Genomic DNA, 20,650 nt, shown 5'->3' with positions numbered 1-20,650 from the left:
GAGGGCAAGAAACAGGCTATTTCCTTTTATGGGATCCCAAGTGTCAGGACAGTGCTCAGTCTCTGTGGTGCTACATAAAGAACTGCTGACCTCTGTTCCTTTGTAAAACACTAAACACTCACTAGCTCAGCCCTGCGGTCCTGTATGACTCGGGAAGCCTCTGTCCTAGATTTCTCCCTCATTCTCCCCTCCGTCCACCTGCACGTGCCCTTCCTAGAGCTTCGCCTATCATCACTCACCACTAAGCCACCAGTCTCCTGCTGGATCTTCAGCTGTAACTGAGTGACTCGCCGCCGGGCGCCTTCGATCTGCTCTTCCAGCAGGCTGCCGGGGTTCCGGCTATACACCTCACAGATACGCTGGGGGGCGGGGGGGGGGCAAGGAGGACAAGGAGGAAGGGAAAAGGCAGAGGAGTGGTTAGTAGAGAATGGACGACTCACCAGTGGGGAGAGTAGGCAGTTATCCCAAAACAAAGAGGAGAGAAAGGAGATCTCTGCCTCCTAGGAGATACATGTTATTTCACCATCACTCAGGAGCAGAAAGAGGTATAAATGGTGAGAAAAAGAACACGAGGCAACTAGAGAAAGAAGACATGACACAAAGGCCCGTCCTAATCTGACCTGTTCTTAAGGCCTACTTGCTAAATGAGTTCTTCCTTGACTGCTGCCGAAGGGTTAGATATTTAAGTGACTGGCCAGACCAGCACACACAAAAAAGTGCTAAGGAGGAAACATACACACAGTGAGAACCACAGGAGATGAGAGGAAGAAGCACCCCCGTCCCCCAGCCCTGTAGCTGGGAACCACTCTGAGACTTATCTAGCATCCTCCCAGCATACGGCAGAGCACAGCATGTGTGTTTAGGGCTTGGGCTTTGCAGTCAGGGAGGCCTGGCTCTGAATTCTGGCTTACTAGCTGTGTAGACTTGGGCAAGCTTTACTACGTCCTCATGGATCAAATGGAGATGACGGTACCTGCCTTTGGGGATGGCTGTACGTTCTGAATGAGATTACGTATGGAAAGTGCTGAGCAGAATGTCTGGTGCATAATTACTTGACTGAATACATGGCAGCTATTATGTTTTACTACCAAATGAAATGCTCAGTGAAGTTGGCGGGTTAAATAGTTAAATAAAGACGTCAGGTGCACGTTTTCTCCAAGATCGTCTGGGGCCATACCTGCCGTCTCATCTTCTCCACGCCTCTCGAGCCCCCAACCCTCCCCTTAGTCTCTGCGGATAGTATCGGCTGGTAAGAACTTTCCCAACTTTACTCCATTTCAAGGCGTCCGCAGCCACCCTTTCCCCCTGCCTCAGAATAGAAACTCTGAATCTTCCACAAGGTTAGTGCCTCCAGCTGCCTCGGGCTCCTCTTGGGCATCGTTCACGTATCTCCAAAGTCTCCTCTTTCCAATGGCTCCTTCCCCTCACCCTACAAAAATGCTCGTTTCCTGTCTTAAAACAAAAACAAGCCACTACAACAAAACCTTTTCCATCAAGTCTGATTATTCTTCAAGCCACCGCCTCAGTCTTTTCTCTTTCCTTTCACAGCCACATGTTTCCAAACAGGAGTCTCTATGCAGAGCCCAGAGTTCTTAGCCTTCCAGCCACTCTTCAGCATACACAGCCGAGTTCCGCTCATCACCTCGCTCTTCCAAAGGCGAAATGACCCACTGGCTGAATCCAATGGTCTCTTCTTAGTCCTCAACTCTCCAGACCTCTTTAAACACCCACCTCCTCCAAATGCTATCCTCTTTTGACTTCTTAACTCAACACTGTCTTGGGTCACCTCACACCCCTCTCCCCAACCACAGCTTTACCCCCTCCTCCTCTCTTCAATCTAGGTGAGCCTTCAGCCCCGCAAACATTTACAGGGAGCTGATACACACCAGGCCCTGTGCCAGCTGTGCAGGAGGAATATGCAAATGTAGGCATGGTCCTGGCCTTTAAGGAACTTAGCGCAATAGAGGAGGACAAATAAATAATTAAAATACAAATACAACAGCAACTGGTGTGATGTTAGAGGTTGGTGCGGTGTGCTACAGAAGCACGGATGTTCCGAAATTCTGCCCTCAGCTCTCTCCTCTTTTCTGCAGTGGTGCCCTAGGTGATACCGTCTAGTCCCCAGTTTCAACTACCACCTGTATGCTGAGGCCACCCGAATCTCTATTTCAACCCGATCTTTTCTTCTGAGGTTCATCCTTGTTATCTCCATGTGCCTGGTGGATGATCTTTTTATCTGAACCTCCCATGGGCGCTTAAACTCAGTACATCCAAAGATTACCTTCACTCCTTTCCCCTAAACCCTGCTCCTCTCTTCCACCTCACTCCATCAATGGTATCACCATCTATGTAGGCACACAAACTTGGGGCTATCTTTGCTTTCTTCTTCTTTACCTCCCCCTTCCAGTTGATAAGTTCTCCTGACCTGACCCCTGAGATAGCTCCCATTGCCAACCCTCTTTCTGTTCTTTTTCCTTTTGGCCACGCCGAGTGGCATGAGGGATCTTAGTTCCTCGACCAGGGATTGAACCCATGCCCCCTGCAGTGGAGGCGCAGAGTTCTAACCCCTGGACCGCCAGGGAATGGAGGGAATTCAATGTGTCTCACATTGCCATCCCTCCGTCTGTTCTTACTCCTGCTGTTCTTGTTAAATCGGTCATCATTTTTTTTTTTTTAATTTCTCATTAACTTTTTTTTTTCATCATTTCTTATCTACTGAAACAGCCTCCGAGATAGTTTCCTTATGTGTCAATCCACTTAACACACTTTTCTAAAGAAAACTGATTTGAAGATATGATGACTCCCCTACTCAAATCCTTTAATCAATTCCCACTGCTTTCAGAATAAACTTCAAGCTCATCATGGTATTGAGGGCCCAAAGCACATTCCAGAGTGAAAAAGACTGAACCCAACTGGAATGTCATCTCATGAAGCCTCCTCTGATCACTGCATAATTACTTAATCCTTCTTTGGGGCTTTAATGGCATTTAAAAAATATTAAAAAAATTATTATCGACATATAATTCACATAACATAAACTTTGCCATTTTAAAGTATACAATTTAGGGGACTTCCCTGGTGGTCCAGTGGTAAAGAATCCGCCTTCCAAGGCAGGGGACTCGGGTTTGATCCCTGGTCGGGGAACTAAGATCCCACACGCCACGGGGCGACTAAGCCCGCACACCAAAACCAAGAGCCGACGCACGGCAACGAAAAAGATCCCGCAGGCCGCAACTGAGACCCAACGTAGCCAAAAAAATAAAGAAAATAAACAAATATTTTTTAAAAAAGTATACAATTCAGTGGTTTTTAGTATATTCACAGAGTTGTACAAACATCCCCACTATCTAATTCCACAGCATTTCTATCAACCCAACAAGAAAGGAGTCACTCCCAATTTCCCCTTCCTCCACCTCCTGGCAACCGCTAATTTACTTTCTGTTTTTATGGATTTACCTATTCTGGACTTCCACACAGATGGAATCATACAATATGTGGCCTTTTGTGCCTGGCTTCTTTCACTTAGTCTGTTTTCAGGGTTCTTCCATGTTAAAGCATGTATCAGTACTTCATTCCTTTTTATGGCTGAATAATATCCCACTTTATGGATACAACACATTTTGTTTATCTACTCCTCAGTTAATGGGAATTTGGGTTGTTTCCACTTCTTGGCCATTATGCAATTAAGCAATGCTATTATGAATGTTTATGTACACGTTTTATGCTTTGAACTCTCTTGGGTATATACATTGGTGTGGAATTGACAGATTGTACGTTTAATATTTTGAAGAATTGCCAAACTGGCTGCACTACGGTGGGAGTAGATTAGGATAGCGGATATGTAGACAAAATATAAACAAACATTTCTCCAACTTCTCCACATGCTCACCAATAACTGCTATTTTGGCTCTAGCCATCCTAGTGCGTGTGCAGTGGTATCTCGTAGTTCTGGTTAGCCTCTCCCAATGACTAATGATATTAAGCATCTTTTCATGTGCTTATTGGCCACTTGTATGTCTTCTTTATTGGACTGTGTATTCAAATTGTCTGCTAACTTTTAAATTGGGTTGAGTTTTAAGCATCTATTACATATTCTGGTACTAGACCCTTATCAGATATATGTGCTGCAAATATTTTCTCCTATTCTGTGGTTGTCTTTTTACTTTCTTGACAGTGTCCTTTGATGGATAAAAGTTTTTAATTTTGATGAAGTCTAATTTATCTTTTTTGGGAGGTTGTTTATGCTTTTGGTGTCAGGGCCTAGAAACCACTGCCTCATCTAAGGTCATAAAGATTTATACCTATGTTTTCTTCTAAGAGTTTTATAGTTTTTAAAAATAGTTTTAGCTCTTACATTTAAGTCTTTGAGCCTTTTTTTTTTTTTTTTTTTTTTTTTTTGCGGTACGCGGGCCTCTCACTGCTGTGGCCTCTCCCGTGTGGCGCACAGGCTCCGGACGCGCAGGCTCAGCGGCCACGGCTCACGGACCCAGCCGCTCCGCGGCATGTGGGATCTTCCCGGACCGGGGCACGAACCCGTGTCCCCTGCATCGGCAGGCGGACTCCCAACCACTGCGCCACCAGGGAAGGCCCTTTGATGCATTTTGAGTTAAATTTTGTTTATTGTGTGAGGTAAGAGTTCAAATTCATTCTCTGCGTATAGATATCCTGTTGTCCCAGAAGCATTTGTTGAAAAGACCATTCTTTCTCCACTGAACTATCTTGACACTGTCAAAAACCAATTGACCATAGATGTATGGATTAATCTCTGGACTCTGAATTCTATTCTACTGATCTATAGGTCTGTCTTTATACCAGTACCACACTATCTTGATTATTCTATGACTTGCATCAAAATGCAAGTATCAGCACTTATTATAGTGCAGTATAACTTTATCTTCATTCATCCATTGATATTCTACTGGATTATAAACTCCTTAAAGGAAAGATTCATCTCTCACTTATCTTTATAACCATTCTAACCTTTGTCCCTAGCACTGGCCCATGCCTCCACTGCAGCACACACACAGTACCTAGCACACAGCAGGAACTCAAAGTTTGTTAAATAAACGAGTGTATTTTCATGTCTTGGTGCCTTTGACCTATGCTGTCCATTTACCTGCATTCTCTTCCTCATCTCCTTTGCCTACTGAAGCCCTATCCTTCAAGGCCCAGCTGAAATACAATCTTCTCAGTGAAGTTTCCCTCACATTTCCCATTATTAATTAACTGCTCTCTTCTTTGTTCTCTTATTGCAAGCTCTTTGTTCCTCCCACTCTCTTACCGTAATATGAATTTTCCCCATGAGATTGTAAACATGTTGAGGGCAAGAACTGTCTAATCGTTTTAATCTCTGTATACTCTAGGAACTAAAGCAATGCTTTACATACAGTGGGAACTTAGAAATTTGTTGAATTGAAATGAAGGGGCAAGAAGCCCACTGTAAGCCATGGCTATTATAGGAATCTGGTTATTCCCGTCCAGCCAAATTAATCTTCTTCCTGTTCTCCCTGTGCATCATTCCCCAGGCCTGGAAATCTCTCTGCATCCCCTCCTCCATCAGCCTGGCCTGGCATTCACCCCCCACCCCCACCGTCCTTCCCTCTTATCCTTCCCTTCCCAGAACCTCTAAGATCAATTCCAACTGATTTTCCTCAGTTCTCATGTTCCCTCATTTTATTCTACCTGTCTCATCACTTGTTTGTATTCTCTCTACATAGTCACCATTCTAATCTATTACCATAAGCTCTATTACCCTATTCACTCTATCCATCAAATTCTGCTTTAACAAATTCCACTGGCCTATGACAATTCTTTAGTAGTCCTGAAGTTTGACTTTTTAAGGTTTTACTGTGATAGGATATGGCCTGCAAATTAAGTTGTACACATTGGCAGATTGCTCTGATAAAGTATTATTTCATTAAGGCAATGGCCAGTCTACCCTCAGCAGTGACCTTACCTGTAACTCTTTTTCCTCCTGCCTCAGCATATTCCTAAGGATCTGAGTGGCATGTTTTTGAAATTCAGGATCCTAAGAATGGAAAATATGACAGTAGTGAGAATTGGGGACCAGATCAATAGCTTTTATTCTCGTCTACTAGCTGATTCCTGGTCGAGGAAAGCTATGAGAGTAGAGCCTGGGTCGTAAGAATGTTTTGTATAACACTCAGTATCTCACTGAAATTCCGTAAACATAAAATCTGATTTTGATTTCATTCCTAATTTCCTAGAAACCCTGGCTGTAATCACATCTGTTATCAATTGCTCTCTGAAGTCTCCCAGGACTTGCTGGTCGGTCTTCTTTCCAACCAGAAAATCCTGTTCCCTATTCCTATCTGCCTCCTGTCCTCTTTTAACGCCTCACACAGGTTATCCTGGTCCTTGGGTTCTCTCCCTACTATTCTTGTCCTTTCCTGACTCTCTCCCCTACAGACTAGGCTCCATATTTCATTCCTCCAAGCAGCCTTTCTCCCCAGGAAGCCTTTTCCCCTACTCCTTGACTTATTCCATACCCTTGTAACAATGACTGGCAACAGTCTTTACAGATGCCTCTGACCATGGCTGGAGGTGTGCACCTTCTCCCCGACGGGGAGGAGAACTCTCAAAGGGCCTCCTTAGAGTCTTGCACACACACAGGAAACACACTGCATGCTGCTATCTGATAAACTGCATATGCACTTACATGGAAAGAGGACACTAAGGCATGGAACACCCCTTTAATGCAGTTCTCATTTTGCTCTACTTTTTGATGGCCTTCATACAGCTCTTTGGCTTGTCTCTTTCTGCCAGCCTGCCATTTGATTTAACCTGCTTTCATTCCAATGGGGAGCTCTTCAAAGGGACACCAGAATGAGGAGAGGAGTAGGCAGACCATTACCTGCAGAGGTTTGGGTCCTGTGATGCGCTGTGGAGGTGGCAGAGGTGGAGGGGGTGGTGGTGGTGGGATCACAGGGGTGACTCGGGGAGCTCCTGCTGGGACTGGGTCCTGCTGGGGCCCAGAGACACCAATGGATGAGGGTGAAGAGCCCAGGAGGGTCAGTGCAACATAGGCACCAGCTGGAGGAAGGCAAAGAGAGGCTTGCTCAAGTGGTATTGTTCTCAAGAGCAGACATTCAAGGTACAAAGGAGGGGGTTCTCCCTTCTCCTTCCATTAAGCTTATAATTCTGCAGGTAAAGTTCTCCTCACTTTTAATGCCCCACTTGTTCTCTAATTCCTGTCCTTCCATCGTGCATCAACACAAGTATCCCTTCCTTCCCTTTCCTCATGCAGAGACCTCAACCAAAATCCCACCCGTAACTATGTGGGAGCTGCCTGCCCAGTCCCTTGTTTCCTGGGACTGGGAGAGGGGAGTGAGTGGTATCTGAGTGAGACCTGGTCTTAGCAGAATATGATCTAAAACGTAGGGCAAAGATGGGTGGAAAAATAGAGATGTCGGATGAGAGACTAATAGTGTCTCCACTTGAAATGACAGTGGGGAACTGTGGTAGTCTACGATGATCAGGCCAAGAAGAAAGACTTTGGCTGCCTCGCACGTCTACAAAGGAAGCCTCCTGGGGCAACAGGGCTGCTTCCACCCGTGCCCCATCTGATCCCCTAACTTCTTTCACTGTCAGCTCTCCCCAACTCACATTTGATAAGCTTCACCACTTCCAGATGTGAGCTATTGGTCACCATGGTGCCGTTCACCTGTTGGGGGACAAACGACATTATTGAGTAATGGCAGTGGAAGCCCAGGGGACCCTTCTCCTGGTCAGTGGTCAATCGCCACTCCTTTAGGGAGCCATTTATCAACGTTCTGTAGCATAGTAAAACATTACAGAAGCTTGGTCAGAGTCAAGAAGGGCCTAGAATATGGAACCCAGCTATCTTAGCCCCCAGTCTCTGTCACATTACACTACTCACTCTCACGGCGCCACCCCCTACTCAGTGGCTGATGACAGCTGGCACGAAAACAGAAGTGCGGAGGATGGCCAAGGCCAGAAGTGACGCTGCACCCCCTCCTCTGGGGGCGGAGAGGGAAGGTCACTCACCTTGATGATCCGGTCGCCTTCTTTCACACCGGCTTTCATGGCTGCACCTCCTGTGAGGAAGGAGAAGGCCTGGTCAGCAGAGCCCCACGACCTTTCCAGAGGTGGCTGAATCTACACCAACAACCCTGTCAGGTCACCTTCCCCCTCAAATCTCTTCTCACCTCTCTGTGTTAAGTGCCTCAAATGCTGGGTGTACATCCTATTCTGCTCCAGTGACACAACTCCCTTTGAGCTGGACTGGACTGTATAAGGACACATCTCTTGCTCTTTCCTCCACCTGGCTCAGAAGCCAGACTTCTCCTCTGAGAGCCAGGCCAAGGTGGCAGAGAGGCAGGGCCATGCTCTGCGGAGAGTAACGTGTGCTTTATTTGAATGTGTCTAGATGTTCCAAGGTCAAATAAGAGTTATTTCTATTATCCAGTGGGAAGAACGAGTTCACTGTAGTAAATAATTGCTGAAGTAATAATCATTTTTAAGAGGAATATGAGAAAAGGATTACAACAAGCGTTTTCAAACTGTGGTCCCTAAGCCCTGAGAAGTTCACAAGGATATTATGGGGGTTCCTAGCATTAAGGATGATAATGATCACTGCTTTATTTTCTGTTAAAAAATTGTTCTGGAGCTGCAGTGGTTCTGATCACCACGTACAGTCATCCCTCGGTATCCACCGGGGATTAGTTCTAGTACCTCCCACAGATATCAAAATCTGCAGATGTTCAAGTCCCTTACTTAAAATGGAGTAGTACACACCTGCAGGTTTCGCATCTGTGGATTCAACCAACTGCAGATGGAAATTTCAATCTGCAGTTGGTTGAATCCATGGATGCAGAATTCTCAGATGCAAAACTCGCGGATATGGAAGGCCAAATGTAGTTTTAAATAAGTTAGAGTCCTAGTTTAAGTTATACCCAGGAAGCAAAAGAAACACTAATGATGAGATAAGTTCATGAGGTACTCCCCTGGGGGTCCAGTGGTAAAGAATCCACCTTCCAATGCAGGGGACTCGGGTTCGATCCCTGGGTGGGGAACTAAGATCCCACATGCCACGGGGCAACTAAGCTCACGCACCACAACTACCGAGCCCACGTGCCTCAACTAGAGAGTCCCCGTGCCACAACTACTGAGCCCGTCTGCCTCAACTAGACAGCCCACGTGCCACAACTACTGAGCCCGCATGCCTCATCTACTGAGCCTGTGCACCGCAACTACTGAGGCTGCGTGCTCTGGAGCCTGCACGTCACAACTAGAGAGAAGCTTGTGTGTCACAACGAAGAGCCTGCGAGCTGCAATGGAAGTTCCCGCGTAATGAAACTAAGACCCGATGCAGCTAAATAAATAAATAAATAAATAAATATTTAAAATATGTTCACTCAGAAAGCTTATTAAAAAAAAAAAGAAAGAAGTTCACGAGAAGCATAAAAATTATGTTTCTTGTAAATGTGCCCCAAGATGATCCTTAAATCTGTAAGTTGCATTCATCTGATCAAAACAAAACTCCGACAAAGCACATCTAGATGTTTCTAGTCTGAAAAGAGAAATTACAGTGATGACTACATTCCAATTTGGCTTTTCAGTATTGGGACCCAGACTACCCTCATCTTAAGTGTGCTATTTATGGAAAAGTACTTGCAAGTAGCTTGAAAACTCTCTTTTACACTGTCATCTAGAAACTAAAGGTGGAGGGGAAAGAGCTATTTTGCCTGAATGTAGGGAACACATGAGGTGACTTCCAATAACTTAGGGATTAAAAGAAATTAAACTTTTCAGAGTAACGGAATTAGAGCAGAAGTTCTAAACTTCAGTAAGCATGAGACTCACCAGGAAAACTTGTTAAAAAGCATATTCCTTGACCCCCTTGCTAGCAAGTGATTCAGTACTTCTGGGACTGGGCCCCGGAATGAGGATTTCAACCATCCTAAGGGCCTAGGTGATTCTGATGTAGGCAGAACACAGACTACACTTTGAGAAACAGTGAACTGAGAAGCCTAAATTCTGGAAAAGACAACAACTGCTTTGTTGCTCTTATGATTTCAATGCCAATCCAAATGAATTCTCTTCTTCTCTCCTGCCCGAAGTACTCACACATACACAGATTTTCCAAAACTCGTATTTTACTGCAAGCCGTCCTTTTGTTCTTTCCTCTCCAGGTCTGAGAGGAGGCAAAATTGGAAGAGTGCTGAACTCACACTTCACTGGAGGGGGTCCCCATACTTTTTGTATCAAACAGACCATAGAGGCAAAGTACAAGTTACTGGCAGTCCCACTTGCTCTGTCTCACCCTAGTCCAGGAACCTTGAGGGAATATGGAAGCAAAGAACAAAAGTATCTTTTCAGAGCTCTACCCTAGGATATGAAAAACAAACCTCTCGCTGACAAAAGTTAACTACCAAACATAAGGAGCTATAATTATTTATATCCCTGTATGATCCACATACCTCATTTTGGTCATAAATTTGAAATTCTCTTTTCACTTCTCCCATTAAATAAATCCCAAATATTTCTCCCAAATTATGTAAGTATACTTCCTTCCCATTTTGCACTGTACTTAGTGGGAAAATGCTGGCCTGCCCCCACCCCTTTCCCTGTACTCTTCTTCAAGCCTATGATGCACCACGTTGCCAGGCCCAATCCCATGGGCTACACTGAAGTTCACTCCTGTTACGGATACGTGCTTGTGTTAGGGATACTTGCTTCATACTCTCCCCTACTCCCATCTCCTTCCTGATCACCTTCTTCAGTCTGGGTCACTTAACAACAATGATTCTACCACCTGACATATGATAGTGCTTTGAAATATCTGAAGCTTTTTCACACATCACTGGTTACTCGATCGATTTGCTTATAATGCCCTCCCTTCCCACCCAATTTCTATCCCGCCAATGTGTTTTCCATGGCCATTTTTCAAACTACTCCTGAAATCCTATTTTCTTCTAAGGAGGCTTCCTAAACTGGTCAGAAGGGAAATACTTAGCTTCGAACCACCAACTACCCAAATACAAACTTACAAACACCCTTTCCTCCCACGTACTGTCCAACACACATCTTTAGGTCATTTATTACTTACTGTTAAAACATCTGCAAATACATTTAGACCAGTGTGCCTGTCTCAACTGTGAACTGCCGCAGCACAGTGACCATTCGTGCACGGAGCAAGGTCATGTGAAGGTGAGAAAGAAGAAAGCGGGTCTTCGATTTCTCCACGGCATCTTCCAACCCAGGACGAGGAGCTCCCCTGGAGGGCAATCAGGCACCTGCCTGATGACCTGAAGGCTATTCTGCCATTTTCACACTTCCAACAGGGGAAACAAGCCTGGAGTGCGATCCCTAGAAATCCTGCCTGGAAGCTTAGCATTGTGGAGACTTCCCCAGATGCCCCTGGGGAACCAGTTCTAGAATGAATCATTCATGCCCCAGGATGCCCAGGCCTCCAGAGAAAGCACCTGCAAGTCCTTCAAGTCCTATGGCACTGTCACATACATGGTGGCTTTGTAAGAACTTTGTAAGAACTGCAGGTGGCAGGGACGCAACACTCACCAGGCCGTACAGACTGCACCAGAACGATGCGATCCCCGCTGACTGTGAAGCCGAAGCCATGCTGGTCCTTTTGGATGATGACACAGCGTTGAACGAGACCTGCTGAGAGGTAAGGAGGAGAAAGAAGGGAGTTCGGTAGGAACTGTTATCAGAAAGTTAGTGCACACAAGCCAAGACCAACCCAGGGAGGTCCCAGTGTGCTTCTTCCTCCAGAAAGCCTTTCCAGGTTCCCCAGACTTTTCCTGCCCACACACACTATTGAAATGCCTGCCTTCCTCAGTGATCGACAAAACCCGGTCATCTACTCTGTATGCTATACAAGAAATTCCTTTCTCTGAGGTGCTGAGATGTTTGTCTCTCTTATGTATGTCTGTCTTTTTAGGCCTGTTTGGGTGAGACTGGTCGAAGAAGGGGATGGCCAACTCCAGCCTGAAGGCTAGTGTTACAGAGAAGCAGCCCTGGGATTGAAGCCTAAGTGAGACTGGAAGTTTTCCATTAAATTACATCCAATGAATACAGCAGATGGGACACCAGTGCCTGTTGATTCTGCAGAGCTGGGTAACTCACGTGGGGTGACTGAGGGCTGGCCCCTTGTCAAAATCCAGGGAAGGATAAATGACAAGAGAAAACCCTGTTTGTCACACATACAACCATATGCAGAGCGTAGGAAAAAAGAAAGAGAGACTATAACTCCTAACTGACTCCATCCCTATGGGCGTGTACTAGACATCGTGCACGTGTGCAGGTATGTGTGACTGCTTCCTGTGATGGAGAAAGCATGAATTATAGAGTTAAAACTCAACTGGTTTCAGGTCCTGGCTTTGTCTCCTACAAGCCTGTACACTTGGCAAATTTTTTAACCACTCTGTGTCTCAGCTTCCTCATCCATAAAATAGGCATGATAAAATCTACTTTCTACAACTGATAAAAGGACTGAATAAGGTAATCTGTATAAAGCATATAACACAATACCTAGCACACATTATGAGCTCAATATAAAGGCTAAGTTGTTTTACATCTGGGGTATACAGATCTGTCTGTATGGGTAAACACCTCTGTGTCTACGTGTTAATGCCCCGAGAAGGTTACCTGTTGTCTCAGAGGTGTCGGAGGGTTGGCGGTGGTGGGAAGGGGACTTGCGTTCAGGTGCTGAATCTCCCAAAGACAGGCTACTTAACCTGGAGAAAGAGTAAGAAAAGCACAACAATGAATTGGGCAGGGAGGGACCAGCCTTGTAGCAGAAAGAAGCTCTGTCAAAGGGGCCCTGAGTCTTGGGTAACAAGAGACCGACCCTCTCACCCTGTAACCCGCTCAATCTGGTGGGAGATCAGCCACATCTACACCACTGGCAACATCACCTATCTGGAATCCTAGGTTGGCAAGGCAAGCATGATCTCTTTAATACCCAGCAAGGCGTGAAGGGAAATAGCCCTTCCTGGAGTCAGGAGACAAAGAGACGGTAGCAAGAACAGGGTGTGAACAAATATACATGCTTGTTGGGTCTTACCAGGCTGCAATGGGGCTGATGGAACAGAACGGAGGCAGCAGAGAAAATGAATGCGAGAAAAAGACAAGAAAAAAACCAAACAGCTAGTTAGTTTTAGGTGATGATTTTTAAGGAAGGGGGGACTGGAAGGCAAGGATGGGAGGGCCACAAACACACAGAGGCCTGCAGGGACACAGCAGAGGACTGCAGTGGCTGTATCAGAGACACTCTCTCTCACTTTAGCTTCGTCTCTTCGTCCCTCTCCAAAACAAGTGTCTCTAGGAGGGTAACTAGGCCTTTAGTTGGGTAATTGGCAACTTTACCTGTTGGGTAATTGGCAACTTGTACCCTGTTCTAGAAAGGAGGCGTACAATGATGACCCAAACCTCTGAAATTCCATTTATTTTGTGTGTACCATGGGAGAACAGGAATCTGGTCTGTTTGCTGGTAGTATTCCAACCCCATTCCTACAGCCAGCTTGAGGCACCCTGCTTAGAAACTATTAAGGCCCTACAACCTCAAGGTACCACGGATCACCAAACCAGATCTAATAATAGGGCCCCTGCAGGAAGAGGAGAAGCTCAGATCATTGCTATGCCTCTCCTTTCCAGAAAAGTGTACAAGTTGCCAGTTCCTACTCAGAAGTTGCTGCCCCTCCGGAGGGTGTCTCCTATTCGTATCTAGCAAATGACTGTGTAGAAGGGGCTTCACGTAAGCACTGTGTGCAGTGGCAGAACACTGCAAAGACTCTAAGTGTTCATAAGGGGTGACTGGTTAAATAAACTGCAGTACGTCAATATAATGACACAGTATTCGGTCATATAAAAGAAGGAGGGGGCTCTTTATACATGATAAGGAATAGTCTCCAAGGCATGCTGCTGAGTGGAAAAAGGAAGATGCAGAATTATGTAGACGGTAAAAGAGAAGGAATGATTTGTTTATATGTTTGCTTACATATATATAAAATGTGTAAAATACCTCTGAGAGGGTACAAAAGAAAACATAGATCACTGGTTGCCTCTGAGGAAGGAAACTGTGCCAGGGGCAAAGGGATGGAGTTGGAATCTTTTCCTTATCTTCTCGTTCGTACCATTTAAATTCTGAGTCATGTGAAGGTACTAACTATTCAAATAATAAATACAACACAGTACAAATAAATAACTTTTAAATTTAAAAGAGGGGTCTTCTTCCCCCCTCACCCTGGCACCCCACTTACCTGGACAGGTGAGACTGCTTTTTACTGGCTGATCTTTGGATCAGAGAGAGAAGGACATCAAGGAAGAAGAGAGCGTGGGGCCCAGGAGAGAGTGATGCAGGAAAGGAGGAAGCAGGGAAGAAAAACGAAACAAGACATAAACCAGACAAGACACTGGAGGTGGTTGGTTTAAAAGAAAAACCACAATCAAGCTAAGAAGGACCCGGGGTGGAAACTGGCCAATGCAGTAGAATCACCTTACTAAAATGCAGATTTACCTGTGCCACTTTGCTGATTAAAACCTTTTAGAGCTTCCCCATTGTACTTGGGAGAAAGGTCACCCTGTCTTCAAGCGAGGCCATTAGGCACAGCATCGAAAAGGAAGTACTGCCTGATGCCCCTCCGCTGTCTCCCACAGCTCCCAGTACCTATCCTTACTGCATACAATCAGTGGAGCTGCTTGTGCGCTTGTCCGTAGGGCTGTAAGGTCCACGAAGTCAGGGTGGTCTTGTTGATCAGCACCCCCTGTGCCTAACACAGTGAATGCTCCGTCCTATTTTTGGTCCCTGCTCTTCACTGTTCTTTCTCTTGCCATGGTTTCCGGCTCCTGTCTTTGCCCATACTGTTCCTTCTTCCTAGATATTCTTCTTACTCTACTCCCCATTACTACACCTGTCAGCCAGACAAGAAGGTGAACTTCCAGAAGCTACAACTTCTGGCTTTCTTCAAATTACCCTAGTCCATCATGCCCTGCCACCCCCCACCTCCTCATCCAAGGTAAAGGTTCAAGACTTAGCTCATCATTTAATAAGTGTCCTAGAATCTATGCATGATAACTAAACGTACTGTGGTAATCATTTTGCAATACACGGATGCCAGGTCACTATGCTGGACATCTTAAACTTAGGCAGTGCTGTGTGTCAATTATACCTCAGTAAAATGGAAAAAAAAGAAGTCCTAGATTCTAGACCCGTGCTATCTATCTAATACAACAGCCACTAGCCGCATGTAGATACTTAAATTTTAAAATTCTGTTTCTCAGTTGTGCTATGGCTAGTGGCTACCATACAGGACAGTGCGGGATAAAACACTTCCGTCGCTGCGGAAAGTTCAACGGCACAGCGCTGCTCTACGCACTATGCCAGGCACTACGGGGTACAAAAACGAATAAGATACAGTCGCTCGCAGGTAATGGATGAGGTATACATATAGAACTTTAGTATAAACACTGAAGGGCAACAGCTCCACCCCCCACATCGGTGAGGGATTCTCAGAATGAACTATTAAAGGCTTTTTATTCCAGCTGCTCATCTGCTGTCTTCGGCTTGATCCACAACATCCCACCCCTGGGTTACCCAGAATGGGCTTGCACTTCTCCCTCCTTACTACTTCAGGAGAAAGCCCATTCTATCTTGGGACAGCTTGGGCCTCCTCCTTGCCTTGTTCTGCTTGACTCTGCAGGAAACTGGTTTCCTATGCCCACATTTAAGCTTAGAAGGAATGGTCTGGTAACTTAACCTGGTTTGGTTTTGCATTTGAGCTAGGCTGTGAGCTGTTCAACGTAACTCAAAGCACATGAAGCCAAGGTTTATGTACCTGGCTGTAGAGGACTGTTAGGGGCAAAGACAAGGATCATTTCAGCAGCCATTGAAAGTTCCTCTAAAAAAAAAAAAAAAAAAATCACAGGCTAGGGCAGAGACAGTGGAGGACATGGGGGATTACAACATAAGTATAATTTTAACAGATGCAAAAAAATTTTTTTTTTCTCTTTGAGAGCTTAAAGGAGGAAAAACTACCACTGAATTAGAGGAGGGAGAAATGCCTGTATCAGCAGATCAAGACTTTAATGGCGGGCTCTCCCTCTTCCTGATGATATTCCCATCAAAACTGGGCAGCAGAGATCAGATTCCAATCAGCCTAAATCTGATGGGCATGGAGAAGGCCCAGGAGAGTAGAGAAGTTCCCGCAAAATTTGTGGCTCTCTAAATGGCATCATTGAGATAGATCTTCTGAATCAACTTCTCAGTAACCCCCATATTTATCCAGTCAGTTACGGAGACTGATAAGTCCTTTTATGTTTTCCCAGAGTTGCTCCTTCCTTTACATTATCACTGATATCCATCACTTTAAGCCACATGTCCACTGCCTCAAGTCTGGATGACTTAAAAAAAAACCCACAAACCTCTTGTTTTCACTCTCCAGTCCCTCCAGCATTCTACCACAAAGGACTAACTTTCCCAAACAATATTTCTTTGGGTCCCCCCCTGGTCAAGAACCTATGATTTCCCTTCTTACTCTCTATATGATCGGATGTGCGTGCATTTACCTGGTGTTAAAGGCCTTTCATCAAGTGGATCCAAGTACCTTTCAAATTCACTCTTATTACTTGTTCACTTTTCCTTACCTCTACTGGATCCTAAAAGACTCTGTGCTCATTCTCACCTCTGCTTTATGAAGACCTCCATCCCTTCTCCTCTCTATCCCTCCTTTACTCCTTTTTCAAGGCTCTGGTCAAATGGCACTGATTCCATGAAGCATTCCCTGGCCACTGCAGCTCACATTTCTTTTACCCCAACATTTTTTGGGAAAATTTTCAAACCTATTATTAAAGTTGAAGGGGCAGCATGATGAACACCTATATACCCTTCATCTAGATTCACCAATTAACATTTGTCACTTGCTTTATCTTTCTATGATTATACACTTTTTCCCATTTGAAAGTTGCACACATCATGACATTTTACCCCTAAATATTTCAGCATATGTCCCCCGAGACCCTTGGAATTCTATATAACCACAATGCCATCAGCACACCCAATGAGTTTAACTTTGATACGATAATATTATCTAGGGCTTCCCTGGTGGCGCAGTGGTTAAGAATCCTCCTGCCAATGCAGGGGACACGGGTTCAATCGCTGGTCTGGGAAGATCCCACATGCCACAAAGTAACTAGGCCCGTGAGCCACAACTACTGAGCCTGCACTCTAGAGCCCACAAGCCACGACTACTGGAGCCTGCGAGCCACAACTACTGAAGCCCGCGTGCCTAGAGCCCATGCTCCGCAACAAGAGAAGCCACAACGATGAGAAGCCACGACGATGAGAAGCCCGCGCACTGCAACGAAGAATAGCCCCCACTCGCCGCAACTAGAGAAAGCCCGTGCACAGCAACGAAGACCCTACACAGCCAAAAAATAAAAACAAAAAATAATATTATCTAATATATAGTCTATATTCAAATTTCCCTAATTGTTTCATTAATCTCCTACATAGTTGTTCCCCAACTGCCTCAATACACGATCCAGTCAAAGATCTCAGAATTGCATTCGTTCATGGTTTTTAGATTCATTTAATCTAGAATATCAGCCCCTGCCTGCCCACTTTTCTTGGTCTCTCCTAACACTGACATGTAGAAGAGTTCAGGCCAGTTGTCTTATTGAATGGCCTGTAACAGATCTGCCTGTCTCCTCAGGATTAGATTCAGATTAAACATTTTTAAATAATATTAGATAAGTGATGTAGCATGACTTGCCCATTTCTGGTGATCCTACGTTTGATTACTTAGATAAGTTGGTGCTCCTAAGATTTCTCAATGGTAAAAGTATATTTTCCCATTTGAATTAGTGGGAAATCCGTGGGGTGATATTTTGAGACTGGTGAATATCCTGTTGTCCAACAGCTTCCCACCCAATAGTTTTACTATCCATTGATGATCCTGGCCTGAACCACTTACTGCACTGGTGGCTGCAAAATGGCATTTTGGGAAAATTTTCAAACCTATATTAAAGTTGAAGGGGCAGCATGATGAGGTGAAGGAATTCTATCATTCCTTCTACATCTATTAGCAGGCAATCTTGTAAAGAAGGTCATTTTGTCCCTTTTCTGGAATAGTGCTATGAACTCATGATTTTTTTTTCCCTCAATGCAATGCATTATAATCCATTACTGCTTTTAAAAAAATGTTAAAGTTGTCCCAGTTTGGCTGGTGGGAGCTTCTACAAGCCAGCTGTGTCCTTTAAAGTGCCACTATCTGTCTCTGAGCGCATCCTTATTTTCTGGCACACACACAAAAATACTCCAGGCTCACCTTGTATTTTCCCTATGTCAGACTTTGACTCAAACATTTCTCTAAGGAGCCCTGGTTCCTTTTAGTAGGAAATGTATTTAGAAACAAGATCTGGATGCTAGGTGCTCATTGCTGCTAAGCTGTCACTGCTTCTAGGCCCTTTCAATGGACAGAGCCAGGAAATAAATTGATTAAGAAATTGTGAGTTCACAATAAAATCTTGTTCGACTCCAACACTACACGGTTCTTCCTCATCTTCCCCAACTCCGTATTTTATCTTCCTTTTCCCATAGTGAGAACCTTGTTCACAAACAACAGTAATACATTTACTCATTTGCTCTCTTCTGTAATACATCAAATACTGTTTTCAGAGTTACTGCATCAGTAACACCAGCAACAGCAAACTTACTAAGTAAAGTTCAGCGTTTCCTTGCAATTCTTTCTGTCCTTAGACTATATCCCACTAAAGGTATACAGCCAGTACTGTGTGTGAAAGTTACTTTGGATGAATCCTTCTTTATGTTATCAATTTGAAGTGCATTTAGGTTACTTTTTTTTTGGCTGCACCATGCAGCAGTGGGATCTTAGTCTCCCACCAGGGACCAAACCTGCGCCCCCTGCAGTGGAAGCGTGGAGTCTTAACCACTGTACCGTCAGGGAAGTCCCTAGGTTTCTTTTTATATTTGTCTGTAATTTTAGGGTTTGCTTTTTCAGGCTTATTTAATTTTATTTTTTGAATCTGTCAAACATTTACATGGTTGAAAACTCAAAATGCAATTTAAAAGGTATATTCAGAAGTGTCCCTGTCCCTTCATCCCACTCCTCCCCAAGTAACCACTTTCATTTGTTTTTGGTTTTCTGTGTTTCTTCTTGTAAAAACTAAGCAAACACATATAAATACTCTTATTTTCCTTTCTTGCTTCCACAACAGGTAGTATCCTACACCTTTTACGCTTTGATTTCTCGCTTAATATACCCTCAAAGAAACTCCGTTATCAGTTCACAGAAATATTCCATTTCCTCATCCTTTTCTTTACAACGCAGCCCACATTCTTTCACAAATGTTCCTCCTTCCTACACTGCTCCCTGTCATCTGCTGTGTTAGTCCTGCCTCTCTGCCAGAGGGCAATGGTTACAGGGTGTTCTTCCCGGTATGCTCTCCAGCACCAGACACAGCATGGGCGCTCTGCAAATACATGGTGAAACAGCCTCCGCATCCTAGCCTAGAGGGTGCGTGAGGAAGCAGGGAAAGTTCTGGTGACCTTCCAGACAGCAAAGCTGAAGAGTGGTACCAGCCCACAAATCCCTGCTGTTGGCCTATGGTATTTGTGTGTGTGTGTGTGTGTGTGTATACACACATATATACGTATGTATATATGTGTGTATACACACACACACACACATATATGTATATATGTGTGTTTAAAATTGTTAAAAATTTTAAAAAATCAGGCAACTTCATATTTAAAAATACAGGTTTCTGGTTTCTCTTGAAAAGGCAGAAGTTCTGGCATCACTGGGGCTTTAGTCTCATATGGTGACAACTGGCTTAAGCTGGGTGGTATCAGCCCTTCCGATGGGAGGTCTCTTCATCCTTAGCCCCACTCCACCACAGATGTGTAAATGAGGGAGAGGCCGAGAATATCCCTGTTCTGTGATAATAATTATTAAGTTCTTACTAGCTACCAGGTACCATGCTAAACATTTGACATACATTATCTTATTTAACCATCACAAAAGCCTGGTGAGGCAGGCAGTACATCTCCATTCTCGGATGAGTGAACAGAGGTTAAGTAACTGACTTCAAGGTCTGTGTTCCTGAACAAAAAGCTATATGACCTGTGCCCGTATGTAGACCTAATTGGTCTTTACTGGGCTTTCTCTATTTTCTTTTTTACATACATACGTACACACATGCACACATATACAAACACACACATAATATATACATCTCACATGTGCACACACATATAATATATATGATGATATATACATGAGATACAAATACATATATGCAATACATGTATATAAAGATATAGAACACATATGATAGACAGATAGATATAAAAAGTACACTATACATAGGCTGACCTAGGTGTTTTGAGTCTGGGGCAAAGCAATGTTCTTGAATCCCTGCCCAAAGCGAGGAGTAGTAACCAGGAAAGAGCTACCTTGCCAGGACCTTAGTTCTAGATAAAGTCCACACTCACTGAACCCTGACCTGGTCCTACTGGTCTGGTTTCCCTTATCTGCCAGGGTGGAGCTTTAAGCAGCTTCCTGGCACCCTAACTTTCCAAGGATTCTGCCTCTGGGTAGAATTTTCCCCATGGTCTGAGGCTGGA

At 44.5% G+C, this 20,650-nt stretch overlaps 1 protein-coding gene across 10 annotated transcripts in view; it reads right to left on the bottom strand.

Moving 5' to 3' along the window:
* The window catches only part of ARHGEF11 (Rho guanine nucleotide exchange factor 11), a 113,782-nt gene that overhangs the window by 37,665 nt on the left and 55,467 nt on the right, over window positions 1-20,650 (bottom strand). For 6 of the 10 annotated variants that reach the window (XM_029227433.1, XM_029227439.1, XM_029227430.1 and 3 more), the window contains exons 2-8: window positions 12,652-12,740; window positions 11,563-11,664; window positions 8,029-8,078; window positions 7,627-7,684; window positions 6,875-7,053; window positions 5,957-6,028; window positions 240-359 (exon numbers count right to left, since the gene is read on the bottom strand). In XM_029227433.1, the coding sequence (XP_029083266.1) occupies window positions 240-359; window positions 5,957-6,028; window positions 6,875-7,053; window positions 7,627-7,684; window positions 8,029-8,078; window positions 11,563-11,664; window positions 12,652-12,740 (670 nt within the window). The remainder of the gene's footprint in view (window positions 1-239; window positions 360-5,956; window positions 6,029-6,874; window positions 7,054-7,626; window positions 7,685-8,028; window positions 8,079-11,562; window positions 11,665-12,651; window positions 12,741-20,650) is intronic. The other 4 variants (XM_029227431.1, XM_029227434.1, XM_029227437.1 and 1 more) reach the window with 3 other exon arrangements.

Source organism: Monodon monoceros, unplaced genomic scaffold (genome assembly GCF_005190385.1).
Source record: "Monodon monoceros isolate NGI ecotype Baffin Bay Population unplaced genomic scaffold, NGI_Narwhal_1 Super_Scaffold_18, whole genome shotgun sequence".
In the NCBI taxonomy this organism is placed as follows: Eukaryota; Metazoa; Chordata; class Mammalia; order Artiodactyla; family Monodontidae; genus Monodon; species Monodon monoceros.
Note: the sequence above shows the minus strand (reverse complement) of the source record. Positions and strands in the feature narration are given on the sequence as shown.